The sequence below is a fragment of the Rhincodon typus genome, chromosome 4, assembly GCF_021869965.1.
Source record: "Rhincodon typus isolate 14 chromosome 4, sRhiTyp1.1, whole genome shotgun sequence".
NCBI lineage: Eukaryota > Metazoa > Chordata > Chondrichthyes > Orectolobiformes > Rhincodontidae > Rhincodon > Rhincodon typus.
Window position 1 is genome coordinate 109,853,284 of NC_063335.1, and position 16,077 is coordinate 109,869,360.

The 16,077-nt window shown below is 43.4% G+C and overlaps 1 protein-coding gene across 1 annotated transcript in view; it reads left to right on the top strand.

The window, feature by feature from the left end:
* Positions 1 to 5,980: 5,980 nt before the first annotated feature.
* The window catches only part of impa2 (inositol monophosphatase 2), a 35,594-nt gene continuing 25,497 nt past the window's right edge, over positions 5,981 to 16,077 (top strand). Inside the window, exons 1-2 of the mRNA XM_020524012.2 lie at positions 5,981 to 6,244; positions 10,845 to 10,978. Of these exons, the coding sequence (XP_020379601.1) occupies positions 6,158 to 6,244; positions 10,845 to 10,978 (221 nt within the window). The 5' untranslated portion in view covers positions 5,981 to 6,157. The remainder of the gene's footprint in view (positions 6,245 to 10,844; positions 10,979 to 16,077) is intronic.

Below are 16,077 nucleotides of genomic sequence, written 5' to 3' on the forward strand. Positions count from 1 at the left end.
CCTCTCTCCGTAGGAGGACTGAGCAGCCCCCTTTCTCAGCGGGAGAATGGAGCAGCGCCTGCTCGTCGCAGGAGGACCGAGTAGCGCCCTCTCGCCCGGGGAGGACCGAGCAGTGCTGACTAGGAATCACCGAATCAAATAATTATTACTGTGGAGAAGGCCTTTCAGCCCATTGTGCCTGCCCGGGTTCCATTACCTATTGCTAATCGCCTGCCTTTTCCCCATCTCCCTGCACACCAGTTCTATCCAAATAATCGTCCAATGCTCTCTTGAATGCCTCCATTGAACCTGCCTCCGTCACGTTTCCAGATAGTGTGTTCCAGACCCTAATTATTATTTGAAAAAGTTTTTTTTCTGACATCACCCTTGCTACTTTGCATATCCCCTTAAATCTATTGCCTCTTGTTCTTTTATAATTACAGACAGCTTCTCCCCATCTGTTCTGCCCTGCCTGCTCCAGATGTTGAAAACCTCTATCAAATCTCCTTTCAGCCTTCTTTCCAAGGAGAACAGTCCCAACGTCTTCAATCTATCCTCATAACTGAAGTTTCTCATTTCTGGAACCATTCTTGTCAATTGCTTCTGCACTCCAATGCATTTACATCTTTCCTGTAATATGGTGTCCGAGACTGTACGTAACGCTGCAGCTGATGTCTACCAAGCGATCCATGCAAGTTTAACATAACCTTCTTGCTCTTGTACTCATGCAGTCATAGAATCCATACGGAGTGGAAGCAGAATATTTGGCTCATCGAGTCCGTACTGACCCTCCAAAGAACATCTCACCTAGCCCCACCCCACCCCTCTATTTCCCATGGGCGATCCACCTAACCTACAAATCTTTGGATTATGGGAGGAAACCAGAGCACCCGGAGGAAACCCATGCAGACACAGGGAGAACATGCAAACTCCACACAGACATTGACCTGAGGCTGGAATCAAACCTAGGTTCCTGGTGCTGCGAGGCAGCAAAGCTATGTACTGGGTCTCCATGCCGCTCCGAGGGCTCTGTGTTTTATTAACTGCTCTCTCCACTTGACCTGCCACCTTCAGTGATCATTGTACATATATACCTAGGTCCCCATGGTCCTGCACCCTCCCCCCTTAGAATTTTCTATTGTCTTTCAATGTTTTTCCAAACAAAGCGCATCATCTCACACTTCTCTGAATTAATTTCATCTGCCACCTATTCATCAACTCCACTGACTTGTCAATGTCCTTTTGGAGTTCCATAGTCCTCCTCACAGTTTACAGTACTTCCAAGTTTAGTGTCATGCGCAAACTTTGAAATTATCCCCTGCACACCAAGATCCAGATCATTAATATATAGCAGGAAATGCAAGGGTCCCAATACCATCCCTTGAGGAACTCCACTACAAACCTTCCTCCAGCATTAAAAATATCCATTGACCATTACTTTTTGCTTCTTAACTCAGCTAATTTTGTATCAATGTTGCTACGGTCCCTTTTACGTTTTTCCTCAAGTCTGCTGTGTGGCATTGTATCAAATGTTTTCTGGCAATCCATGTACACCAATCAACAGCATTACTCTCATTGAGCCTTTCTGTTCTTTTTTATTGCAAAAATATACTTTATTCATTAAATATCTTTACATACATACATAGTTAATGAAGCAGTTCTGTACCGTCTTTTCACATGAAGAGCAAACAAACATTGGAATTTGGCACTCACTGCCGTAGCAAAGAAACATCAAGGTTTTTTTTTACTGATGCAGGACAATATTTACATACAGTTGAGGCACCAAGATGGTCTGATAGCTGAACAGATCCCCATTGTGCTTTGGCAGAAAGATCTCACATGGTAGTCTTTCTCCACTGCACCCTGGCGGTAGCTGCCCCAAGCTTTAGTCCGTCCCTCAGCACATAGTCCTGGACCTTAGAACGTGCCAAGCTGCAACACACTGTCGAGGTCAGCTCTTTGTACTGGAAGACCAACAAGTTTCAGGCTGACCAAAGAGCATCATTCACTGAGTTGATGGTCTTCCAGGCACAGTTGATGATTGAACCTTTCCACTACCTCTTCAAAAACTCAGTAAGTTTGTTAAACATGATTTCTTCTTTAGAAATCTGTGCTCACTCTTACTAATCAGCCCACCTTATACTATATGATTACTAGTTCTATCCTGAATAATTGTTCCCAAAGTTTTCCCCACTGTCAAAGTTAATTTAACTGTCTGTAATTGCAGAGTTTATCCTTGCAACCTTTCTTGAACAAGGTTGTAAGGTTTCAATTCTCCAGACTTCTGGCATCTCCCCCTGTTCTAGGAAAGACTGAAAGGTCATGGCCAGTGCAATTTCTACCCTCGCTTCCCTCAAAATCCTTGGATGCATTTCATTTGGCCTCGGTGCTTTGTCAATTCTAAGTGCTAATAATCTATCCAAGACTTCTATCTTATTAATTTTGTATCTTAATGACAAAGTTTTCTCCTCTATCACCATGGCTTGGGCAGCATCCTCCTGCTCTATAAATATTAATTTAACACCTCTGCCTCCGTGCGTAAATTTCCTTTATAGTGTCTAATAAGGCCCACTCCTAGGTACCAGTTTCAGTTTTTTTCTCTCAGGTTTCCAGCATCTGCATTATTTTGGTTTTGTTTTGGAGCTGCCCTATTGATTCGCCAACCACTAATTGGCCTTTGGATCCGATCACTCTGTTATGGAATAACCCAATCTAGATTTTAATACATGCCTAAAGATTGGTAACATTTTAAATCCTTCCTCAATCCTATTTAATTTGAATTTCTGAAGTCTATGAAGGACACCTTGCTTTTGCAAGACTTGACAGTGTTTTGCATGTTTGACAGACTCTAGGCTGAATGAGAGTGTTGCATCATCGGGGTTGGGCTAAGGATTGTGGAGGACTTAGAGTCAAACAAAATTCATTACTGACAGCGTCCATTATCACCATTGTATCAGAGAGGGAGGCCTGTTGATCTTTGAGTTTCTGTGGTTACTGTATAACTGCTGATCAAACTCTGTTATTAATTCACATGGTAGCACTTGTTCTATTCTTCAATGTTTCTTTTATGATTCATTCCTATGATGTGGGTGTTGCTAGCTGGACCAGTATTTATCGCCCATCCCTAATCGTTCTGAAGTAGCTGGCTCTACCAGCCTCCCAGGCTGTGAGTTCCAGATTCCCACCACCCACTGGGTGAAAAAAATCTTTCCTCACATCCTATCTTAATGTCCTGCCCCTTACCTTAAATTTATGCCACCAGTCATTGATTCCCCCCTGCCAAAGAAAAAACTTTCTCCCTTTCTGCCCTATCGATGCCTTTCATCATTTTATATGTCTCAATCATGTCCCCCACTCAGTCCCCTCTGCTCCAAGGAAAACAACCCCAGTCTATTCCAAACTCTCTTCATAACTTGGTATGCTCTGCCCAAGAGTGTAAGAAATTACAGAGAGTTGTGAACACAGCACAGTCCATCATGCAAACCAGCCTTCCATCCATTAACTTTGTCTATACACCCCCACTGTCTCAGGAAAGCAACCATCATAACCAAAGACTCTTCCCACCCCAGTTATACTCTCTTCCACCCTCTTCTATTGTGTAGAAGATACAAAAGTTTGAAAACATGTACCAACAGATTTAAGAACAGCTTATTCCCTGCTGTTATCAGACTCATGAGCTCTCATATATTAGAGTTAATCTTTCTCTGCACCTTCTCTGTAGCTGTAACACTATATTCTACATTCTGTTCTATTACCATGATGTACATATGTAAAGTACAATGTGTATGCTTAGCACTCAAAACAATACTTTTCACTGTGTCTCGGTACAAGTGACAATAATCAAATCAAATCAAATCAAATAAATGAACATAACTCTATCATAACTGAATAACAAAATCGACTTGATGGGCTGAATGGCCTACTTCTGCTCCTTTGTAATCAAGATGGTGGCAGCGGAGTACGCTGCTTCCGAGCTCCTGAGCCCGGGTCTCGTCCACTCTGTCCACTTTCCTTTTTTCCCTTCTTTTCTCGTTTTCTTTCTTCTTTTTAGCTTTTGCTTCTATGGACCTTCTGGGGAGAGCTCAGTCATGGCAGCATCAGCAAGAATAGCATTGCTGAGAAAGGCAGCTTCATTGGAGCCCAGGCTGTGGAGGCAGCTGGTGAATGTGGAATGGGACCCTGGCGGATGGCGGCGAGGAGGCGGCTGGCAGACGGGCAAGCACGGGACCCAGCCATTGGCTGCTACACTGGCAGATGCAATGGAGAAAGGTGGCACCTGAGGAGCGGTGACTTCAACGTTGGTTGGGTATGGCGCTGGCAGCAGCAAAGCAGTAGCGGAAGGGTTATGGGCTGTCTGTAAGTTATATCTTTTAAAGTTTTTAATATTCCTAAACTGTTCAAAATGGCGCCGGATCATGGCAACAGTGGAAGCTATTAACTGTATCTTTCACTGTAAACACACATGACGATAAAACCATTCATTAATTCATATGTCTTATCGTCTGATATGTTATTCTCATTGTACATCACATTGTTAAATTTTACAAACATTGTAAATTGTCCCAAGATGCTTCAAAGGAGAGTAAACAGACCAGGTTTGTCGATGAGAGATGTCTCAGGAGATACAGGAGGAAATGACCAGAACTTGTAGAGAAAAAACATTTTAAGAAGCATTTTAAAGGATGAGACAGAGTTGGAGAGACAGAAAGGTTTCAGGCTGATGTTATGGCCTAGGCAGCTGACATTTTGGCTCCCAGTGATGGATAATTAAAATCAGGGCAGTGCAAGAGGTCAAAATTGTCATTGCCTGGCATTTTGTGACCCAAGTTATACTTGCTGTTTCCTAGCCCAAGCCTAGATTTTGTCCAGGTCTTGCTGTATTTGAACCTGGACTGCTCCATTTTCTGAGAAGTCATGAATGGTGCTGAACATTGTGCAATTATCAGTGAACATTCCCACTTTCAATCTTAGAATGGAACAATTTTTATTTATGCAGTAAGTTATTGAGGACCCCTTCTCTCTATTTATTTCCCAGCTCCCTTCCCCCTCCCCATTTCTGAAGAAGTGTCCTGACTGGAAATATCAACTTTCCTGCTCCTCTGGTGCTACCTGGCCAGCTGTGTTCCTCCAGCTCCACACTGATGTCTCTGTACCCTTCATCTTTCTGCTTTAAGTGAGTTTATTTACAGTGACTAATTAGGGATGGAATGTTAGTGACTGGCATCTATTTACAAACCTACCACCTCAATGAGTTTTGCAACATAAAAACCAATAAATTGAAGAGCTCAGTCAACTTTGATCTTTCAGAATTGAAGTTAATTAGAATGTGCAAGCAAATTATAAAGAGTGCTGTTTGGAAATATTTGAGAGGGAGCAAACAGGACAGCCAAAGTTGCTCGCTGGGATATAGACTAGAGATCGGCGGAGAGACTGGTTTGTGAGATATAGGGAGGGAATTGAGAAAGAATTGTTAATTGTGGCTGAGTAGATTGCTTTTGGGATTCACAATAGAAAGCAGCAGAAAGAGAGAGACTGGTGTGTGAGATACTGCATAGGCAGAGAATTGGTAGTTGTGGCTGAGTGTAAGGAGTAGAAAGTGTAAAGGCGATAGGGATAGGGTTAACTCAGTGCCTGTTAGGGTTGGTAAAGGCAGAAACCGTCATAACATTTAAGAAATATTCGGACATAGTCTTGCATGCCTTGCAAATGTATGGACCAGGTGCTGGAAAATGGGATTTAAATCGGGGCTAACAAAAACAGAATTTGCTTGAAAAGCTCAGCAGGTCTGGCAGCATCTGTGAAGAAAAAAATCAAGAGTTAACATTTCGGGTGCGGTGACCCTTCCTTTAAATAGGTGCCTGTTTTTGACCTATGCAGATTCAATGGGCTAGTGGGTCTTTTTTCTGTGCGGTGGATCTGAGTGAGTGAGCAGGCTTACAGCTAGTACATTCACTAGAGAGCGACAGAGAGATTAGAGTGTGAGATATAGGCAAATAATTGTTAATTGTGGTGAGTAAGCTGTAGCTGGGATTCACACTAGAGAGCAGTAGAGAGAAGGAGAGAGGGAGAGAGAGAGAGTGTGCATGTTATATCTATATATAGTGAGAGGGAGGGAAAGAGAGAGAGAGAGAGAGAGGAGTCAGCCGTTCTGAAAGCTGCCCGAGCGAAGGGGAAGGCAATGGCCGGCTCGGGGGAGAGGAGCAGACAGCAGCCGCTGGAAGAGTATCTGGAAGCGGCCGTACAGGTGGCTCTGGAAGCCGGCCAGGTGAATGACAGAGGCTGGGGGAGTAACTCAATGAATGTAACCGGAGCTGATCCAGGCATGAGATGTCTTTATAATGGCACTTTATGTCCGGAGAGGCCGCTGCTGATTATAAAACAAAAGTGGGTTTGATAGTTCCATTGAAGTGAGTATTGGATTTTTAACCCAGCAAAACAGGGTCTAGTGCTGTATAATCATCTGATAGGCCAAGGAAGTGGGGGATGGGGAGTTGATTAAAGAAAATGTAATTGTTATTATAAGCAATGACATTTCCAATTCAGTTGCAGTAAGAGGGAGCCCAGTCTTAATGTTTCCCCTCCAAGTCATGACTGCACGGATTGTCAGATCCATAGCCAGCCTGGGAATGAGTGGGCAGACGATTCAAACACTTCAAAAACGTTAAGGAGGTACAACTCGTATTCCGCTTGGGAACCCTGCAGCCCAATGGTATCAATGTGGATTTCACAAGCTTCAAAATCTCCCCTCCCCCTACCGCATCCCAAAACCAGCCCAGCTCGTCCCTGCCTCCCTAACCTGTTCTTCCTCCCACCTATCCCCTCCTCCCACCTATCCCCTCCTCCCACCTCAAGCTGCACCCCCATCTCCTACCTACTAACCTCATCCCGCCTCCTTGGATTGACCTATCCCCTCCCTACCTCCCTACCTACCTACCTACACTCACCTTTACTGGCTCCATCCCCGCCTCTTTGACCTGTCTGTTTCCTCTCCACCTATCCTCTCCTCTATCCATCTTCTATCCGCCTCCCACTCTCTCCCTATTTATTTCAGAACCCCCTTCCCCTCCCCCATTTCTCATGAAGGGTCTAGGCCTGAAACGTCAGCCTTTCTGCTCCTATGATGCTGCTTGGCCTGCTGTGTTCATCCAGCCCTGCACCTTGTTGTCAAGGAGGTACAGCCTTCTTGGTTTTAAGCTCCGCAACAAAAACCGAGAAAGCTGCTTCCGCCACCAGTCATCTCAAAGGTGCGGAGAAATCCCCAGTCAGAGTCAGACTGAATGTCAGAGAGACCTTGAAATTAAACTGCAGCCCCCCTATAGTTCATGTTCCAGATTTCAACCTCCTGCTCAAATCACACTAGCATGGTATGGTTATTGAAGTCTATAGGAAGATTCGACTACCCATGGTGGGATTTTCACTCTTCCTGAAGAGAATTGGAGCCGGGGGTGGATGAGGAAATTACAAGGATATCTGAGGGGTCACAGCTAGTAGGGTCAGCCTTGCCATTTTACAAAAGGTTAAGGGTGTTCTTTTTAATGATGGGGGTTTGCTATACCGGACCCTGCTTACTTGTGTGGAAATGCCCCTAACTATTAGAAATAGAAACTGGTTACCTTTAACTTCTATGGAGAATTCATGGGAGTGGCTACAGTGTGAATCTGCTCTCACAAGGAGTAGCCCATGTACCTTGCCCCTGGATGTTTACATGGCGGAGGGAAGAATAGTGTAGTAGGAATAGAGAGGGTGCAGTAGAAATAAGACCAGGGAGAAGGCTCGTGTGAAACACACACTCTTTCTGGACCTGATTTAACATTGGATTTGCCTCTTCTCATTTCCGCTTCCTCCTGTTATATTGTGCGGTTTACTTAGCAATCTTCTCATTTAATTGGTTAAGGAGGAGCACTACTGCTTCCAACTGTTCTCTCAGGTCCCAGATCCCCAGGTTACATTGTGGCCATCTCATCAGCCAGCTCTTTTCAACAAATAAAAGTGGGGCGGTGGTATGATTTGAAGGATTGTTAATCCAGAAAACTCAGCTGGTGTTCGGGGTACCTGTGTTCGAATCGTGCCACGGCAGATGGTGGAATTTTGAATTCAATAAAAATCTAGAATTAAGAGTCTAGTGATGACCATGAATCCAATGTCAATTGGAAAACCCACCTGGTTCTTTAGGAAACTGCTACCCTTTGTGTGGCCTATGTGTGACTCCTTACCCACAACCAAAGCCACTATAGCTTCAGCCTTAAGTAACAGCAAGCAACTGTTTACAATATGTATTAATGACTTGGAGGAAGGAAGTGAATGTACTGTAACCAAATGTAACCCTCTGGGCAGTTAGGGATGGGCGATGAATGCTGGCTCAGCCAGTGATGCCCATGTCCCATGAATGCATTAAAAAAAAATGAAAGGGCTGCAGATTCTGAAAATCAGAAACAAAAACAGAAATTGCTGGAAAAGCTCAGCAGGTCTGAAGCTTTAAGAAAACTTTAAGAACCCTTAAGAATCCTATATATTTCAATAAGGTCACATCTCATTCTTCTACATTCCAAGGAGTAGAATCCCAACCTGTGGAGAGAAATCAAAGTTAACGTTTCAGGTCCAGTGACCCTTCCTCAGAAAACTAGAGTAGTTGTATTCAGTATCAAATCAGGATGAAAGAGAGTCAGAGGGAGGGAAAAACAATTCTATTAAGACAGGAGGAAAGTGATAGAAAGAAAAGGTAATTCTTAATTAAAAGTTTAGTGTTACATTTAAAGAAACCCAACAACAGTGAAAACCTGATGGACTGATACTCCACACGTGTAGCTTATTCAGTGCAGAGAAGTTGACTGGTAATAGTTAAGTTGTCACACCATTAAAATTGTAGATGTTCATTTTAGCCTGAGGCTTAAACTTTGGGATGACAGTTGTTTATCCACTGTACACATACAGCAATCTTATGCTGTTCATTGCCTCTCGAGCTCAAGTCAGATAGTGAGTTGAAAACAGAAAGAGTTACAGAAACTTGGCAGTTCTGGCAACATCTGTGCAGTGAGAGAACAGAGTTAATATTTTGAGCCCAGTATCACTTCTTCAAAGAGTGAGATTTTTTTTTGTGACACAAATGAGAGGCGCATCTCAGGCAAACTTGGTGAATTGGATCTGCCCACATCCAAAGCCACTATAGCTTCAGCCATAAGTAATAGCAAGCAACTGTTTACAATATATATTAATGACTTGGAGGAAGGAAGTGAAGGTATTGTAATCAAATTTGCAGATGATGCAGAAATAGGTGGAAAGACAAGTTCTGAGAGGGATACAAACAGTTTACAAAGAGATATTGATAAGTGGGCAAAAATGGATTATAATGGTGGAAAATGCAAGCTTGTTCATTTTGTAAAAGAGAACAGTGTTACTTAAATGGAGGAAAAACTGCAGAAAGCTGCATCACAAAGGGGCTTGGGGGGACTTGCGCACAAAACACAGAAAGCTAACAGACATAAGACCATAAACAGGAGCAGGAGTAGACCATCTGGCCCATCGAGCCTGCTCCGCCATTCAATAAGATCATGGCTGAGCTTTTCATGGACTCAGCTCCACTTCCCCACCCGCTCATCGTAACCCTTAATTCCTTTACTGTTCAAAAATCTACCTTTGCCTTAAAAACATACAATGAGGTAGCTTCAACTGCTTCACTGGGCAGGGAATTCCACAGATTCGCAACCCTTTGGGTGAAGAAGTTCCTCCTCAACTTAATCCTAAATTTCTTTCCCCTTATTTTGAGGCTATGCCCCCTAGTCCTAGTTTCACCCGGCAGTGGAAACAACCTCCCTGCTTCTATCTTGTCTATTACCTTCACGTGGGAGCAGCAGATAATTAGGAAGGTTAATGGAATGTTGGCCCTTATTTCAATGGGGTTCGACTTGTAAGAGTAGGGAAGACTGACTGCAGTGTACAAGATGCTGGTGAGACCACATCTGGAGTGCTTTGAGCAGTTTTGGTCTCCTTAAATGAAACAAAGATATTGTTTCCTTGGAGACAGTTCAGAGCATGTTCAATAGGATATGGAAGGATTGTGTTATGAGCAAAGGTTAAACAGGTTGGGATTCTACTCCTTGGAATGTAGAAGAATGAGATGTGACCTTATTGAGATATAGAGGATTCTTAAGGGGTTGACAGAGTAAATGCCGAGAGGATGTTTTCCCTCATAGGAGAGTCTAGCACCGGAGGGCATAGTCTCAAAATTAGGGCGTGCCAATTTAAGATTGAGATGAGGAAGAATTTCTTCACTAAGGACTAAGTCTTTGGAACTGCTTGCCACAGAGCTGTGGGGGCAGAGTCTGTGTCAAGGGTTGAGATAAATAGATACATCAATTCTTGATCAGTAGGTGAATCAACTGTATGGGGAAAGGATGGGAAAATAGATGTGAAGAGTGTCAGATCAGCCAGCATTCTATTGAATTGCAGAGCCAAATGGTCCACTCCTGTTCCTATTTCTTATGGTCAAATGCCATTAGCCTTATTTCACCAATAAAAAGTGACCCTGACTTTATGCAGTTTCTTCATGAAAATCTGCCAGTTCATAACTCTTTCTCTTTGTACAATGAATTTTTCCAAATGGAGAGAATGCCATGTATTCCATAGTGAACATGTTGATTTGAATACAGTGGGTATTTCAGTCAAGCTTGGATTATGAACAAACTTGCTCGAGGAAAATACTGGTAGCCTAATGTTGCGTGTCTGCTTGGTTTTAAAATAGAGATACATATATATATCCAAATGAGAATTTCCTGAGGTGTGAGAGGAGAGTAATAAATGTAATTTAATCCAACAGCAAAAGAAAATTACTGTTATAATGTCCTTTAAACACTGTATCTTGTTCAAAGATAATTAGGGAAGCATTAAGAGTTGAAAAGCGAGTGCAGACGAAGTCATCAGCAGCAGATCTCGTAACAGAAACAGACCAGCTTGTTGAAAATCTCATCATCTCGACTCTAAGCAACAAGTTTCCTTCACACAGGTATGTAGTTTTCAATTACAGCTTAGGTCCCAAAAATGACTTAACTGTTTTTGTCCTTCTCTCACATTAGATGCAGATCCAGTAGTATTATCAAAGAAGATGAAGCTTGGTCTGACCAATAGACCAATCTTTACTCATCGAAATAAATGCTTGGTGTATTTGTAAATTGCTGCGATATTTACTCAAGTCTAAATGTTATGCTTTCTCTCAATGGTTATGACTCCAATGAGCAGCGTGGGTGAAAACAAGTTATTGGAAGGAATTGCAGTTTAAGGGGTTTTTTTTTTTTTTTGCATTGTATATAATTGGCAAGTGCAACATTCACTTCCTGCCACTGACTAGAAATGTTCAATTGCTCAGCTCGCTTAATTCAGGTAACGGGGAGAAGCACATTTATTTTATATAAAGAAACAATTCCCAGATTTGACGGCTTTGCCTCTGCAAGCCAGTGCCAGCTGCAAGGAAATGAGTAGGTCCTAAAGTTCCTCCAACCTGCTGTACCATTTCAATAAGTTCATGGCTGATCATACACCTCAACTACACTTGCCCACCCCACTCCTTTGATTCCCTTTAATTTACAAAAGCTATTGATCAGAAATTTGAAGATACTCAAATTCTGAGTGCCCGCAGCACCTTGAGATAGACAATTTGAAAGATCTACGACTCTCTATCACAAGAATGATACCTGGACTTCAGGGGTTAAGTTATGGGGAGTGATTGTACAAATTAGGGAACAAATCTGTTTCTCTAGTATTTAGAAGGTTAAGGGGTGATCTAATTGCAGTCTTCAAGATATTAACAGGAAATGACGACAGGGTAGATAAAAATAAATGACTTCTGATGGTTAGAGATTCTACAACAAAGGAACATAGCCTGAGAATTAGGGCAAACCATTCAAGAGAGATGTTAGGAAGCACTTTTACACACAAAGGGTGGTAGAGGTTTACAACTCTCTTCCACAAACAGCAATTGGTGCTGGATAAGTTTTTTTTTTAATTCTGAAGATTTTTTTTTTTATTTAAGCAAAGGTAGATATCTGGAGCCACTATATCATTGAATAGTGGAACAAGCTTGAGGGGCTGAATGGCCTATAACTGTTCCTGTGAGTGAAAACAATTGTCCTCCTCTCAGTCCTAAAATAGCCTGTCCTTGTCCCAAGTCTGTTCTCCCTATTTTTTTGGCCCTGCAGCCAGGGGGAGATCACCTCACAGTATCTACCCTATCCAGTCCTTTCAGAAGCTTTGTTTCCGGATAATTGTGTCTCATTCTTCTAAACTCGGAGATAGTAAGTACATTCTACTCAATCTCCTCATAGAAAAGAACCTGTCATCTCAGCAATCAATCTAAGGGGAGAATGGCAGAGAGAGAGAGATCATTATTGTAATGCATATCATTTTTAAAAATGAATCAGTGCAAAAATTCAGTGTCTTTTGCTTACTTGGTATTGCTTAATTTTGAGTTCAACAAATGAATATTGAAGTGACCAATTCCAAATTGGTGGTGAATAGTTTTGATATGAACATTATGAGCAAATATTAGAGTTAGGGGCAAGAGTACATCACTCACCCTGAAGGCCTGGTCCACCATTTAATCAGATGATGGGTGATCTGACTATAACCTGAGCCTTATTTGCCTGCCTTCTCCCTATATCATTGAAATCCACAGTTAATCAAGTACGTTTTTACACCAAGGGTGGTGGGTGCCTGGAACTTGCTGCCGGGGAAGGTAGTGGAAACAGATACTGTAGTGACTTTTAAAGGGCATCTTGACAAATACATGAATAGGATGGGAATAGAGGGATAGGTTCCCGGAAGGGTAGGGGGTTTTAGTTATGACGGGCAGCATGTTGGTGCCCTGTGCTGTAATTTTCTTTGTTCTTTTGTAACCTTGGGGGTGGGGGGGGGGTGGGTGGAGGTGAGGACGTGAGGAGGAGGAGGAGGAGGAGAGAGAGAATACTGCAGACTTGTGCTTTGAAAGAGAAAATTCTCCTTCTCTCCATTTTAAATGGGAGATCACTTATTTTGAAACTATGTTCCCTAGTTCGAGTCTCTCCCGTAAGGAGAAGCAGCTTTTCAGCACTTGTGTTCTCAGGCTCCCTTCTGGATACGGGCACGACCTGCCTAACTTTTGTTCATACGATAACCAATTCATCCCAGGAATCATTCAAATGAACCTTCTCTGAACTACTTCTTCTGCAATTTATATCCATTTGTAGACTCGTTTTTATATTTTATTTGAGGTTTCTTTTTTTTTAATAGGGCCCTTTATTTTCTGTTTTCCTCAGATCACCCATGGTTTTTTTTTAATATATTAAAAAACACACATATATTGTATATAAATGAGACGAGAAAAGACACCTTGGTGAATAGGCTTTATTATGTTATTTTCCACCCCAGGAAAATACCCATGTGCCCAAATATGCATTAACAAGCAAAGCCTAGGGGCATTGCTGACATCAAAAAACAGAGAAAAAGTGAGGGAGGGATCTAAATCAAAATGGAGTTAGGGTGGGATGGGGAAGATAGGGAAGATAATCCCTCCCGGTGCCCACATCTGTAATAGTGGTGAAATAGAGTTAGTGGTGGACACCACATGCTCCCTCTCCAAGGACACCTGGGCTCAAACATAACTCTGGAAGTGGGTCAGGCAGTTGACAGAAATGACCCCCTCCATGGCCCACTGCCTGAGGACCTGTTTATAGCCAGCCTGGCCAGGCCCAGGAGCAAACCCATGAGGAGATCCTCCATTCTGCCCACACCCCTCCAACACTGAGTGCCCAGAGATCAGGAAGATGGGGCTGAAGCGCACCCAAAAAACACAACAAAATGTTCTTCAAATAACTAAAAAGGGAGTGTAAATGCCCACATCCAGTATATACTTGGTCCAAAGACTCCACAGCGCCACAAAATAAACAGTTGGGCTGCGAGTCCATGAACTGCCACAATTTGTGGCTATAACCAACTGCTACGTGCAACATCCTCTACCCCAGGTCCCTGATGGAAAGAGGAGGTCTCCCATGTAGATAGCCCTCCACTGGGATCCTCACCGCCCAGTGGTAAGTAGGCATGCCAGGGCGTGTCTGGGCGGCAGATGTAAGAGTCGAGGTGAATGGTGCAACTGTACAACAACCGCCTCTTTGCGAAGTGAAAAGACACGCAACACCTATTCAGGAGGTGGCTCAGGTTGAGGGGTGCAGGCCCCTGAAGAGGGTCGGGACCTTGGGGCCAAAGTGAAATTCCGCCCAAGCAGGGGTACGTGCAGATGGGATCCCACCACGCGCCTGAGCATCCTTCAACTGGTGTACGACGTCGGGCCGGAGCACCACCTTTCTCCGGTGACATCGGCCGCGAGCTGGAAGTTTACCGCTGCCTTGCTGGCCAATTCCTGTAGTCAGGCCTGCCTCAGGGAGCATATCCCCCAACTCTGGTCAGCTCCACTGCCATGGCCCTCTCCTCTGCCAGCCACTCAAACTCGTGATTGTGGAGGTGAGGCTTCCTGAGCAATGGCTCACTGACTATAGCCGCTACTCCTGATGCCAGAAAGGCCCAGTGTGAGTCCACCATGTTCCACACACTGATCAGGACCTGGTAAAAGACAGGCAGTGTACCGAGGGTGACTTGCAGACCCTCACGGTCAGTAAACAGGACCAAAGTGTCATAATTATGGTCGTGAGCCTGGAGGAAAAAAAATACATCGCCAGGGCACACCACCTAGCAGGAGCTCCCACATAAAGGTATCGCTGCAGATTCTGAAGGAGTGACTCCTTTTCTGTCCTCTTCAGAAATTACTCTCCTACCTATCTTTTATATCATCAGCAAATTTAGCGGCAATTGATTTGTTCCCTTTATCCTAGCCATAGATATAGATTGCAAGTAGTTTAATCCCAACGCTGATTCCTGTGGTGCACCACTACTTAAAGTTGCAAACGTGAAAATGCCAAAAAGTTGTCACATACTCAAAAAAAAAAATGACACCAACGAATTGAATCTCAGCATCTTGGTTTTCTAGTTTATAGCCCATCAGTTGTAAAACTCAGTTAACTGTGCAGGTGCCACCAACATCCCAACAACAAATATGTAAAACTTTGCACTAAACATCACTGAGTAAAGTATGATCGTCCAAAGTAAGACCTTGTTAGAATTCTATAATTCTATGATTGATGAATCAATTCATAGTGAACTAGTCTCTCTTTTTCCAGCAGTCTGGGAGCCTTCATGCTGGAAAATCTGGAATGTATTAGCCTAAAGAGCCAGTCTAAACCGACATGCTCCCTGCAATGTGGTGACTGGAGCTATGTGCTATACTCCAGCTGCAGCCTAACTGGTATGTTGTATAGTTCTCCCAAAACCTCACTGTTGGTAACATTCTATGTCCTACCGGGCTCCCTGTATGAGTGGCTTATACTTGGGGTCATTCGCTGCACTAGTCTCCTTTTGATGAATGGAAACTTACTAAATCAGTATATGTTTGTCTGGGCTGATGATGCGCTCCATCCCCTGCAGTACCCACTGCTCTTTAAAAGCCACTATGGGTGCCCGTGGACACACATGCTCCCTCTCAACAGAGGCAATCGGGCACAATGACCCACTCCACAGATTGCTGCATGGACCTGTTAATCTGCTGAGTTAAGGGCCTGTCTAATTCTCAATGACAAGGAATCAATCACTAGACAGTCTTAACAAGAAGAGATACCACCTTCCACAACAAGGTGATCGGAATAGGTGCAATTATCATGAACCTTTCATGCATAATTGCAACTATCAGGAACTGTAGATGGCATGTCAGTCTCCATTAGGACCTAGACCAAGACTTGCATGATTCTCTACCAAAGACTGTTATATCATCAGGCTGGGAGAAGCTAATGAAACTTCAATGTTGACACTTTCAGAACTATAACCTTATACAACATCTGTCCCCAAGCTGTTTAATGTTAATGTTTATGCAGTACATTTTATGTTTACTATTATCCCCCTGCCCCGACTGCCCACAAATCTCCTCTTCACAAATGCAGGATATCTGGCCTTTCTGTGAGTGAAATTCTGCCTGAGCATCATCCCCCATTGCACCATCCACCTCGACTCTTACATCTGCCACCCAGA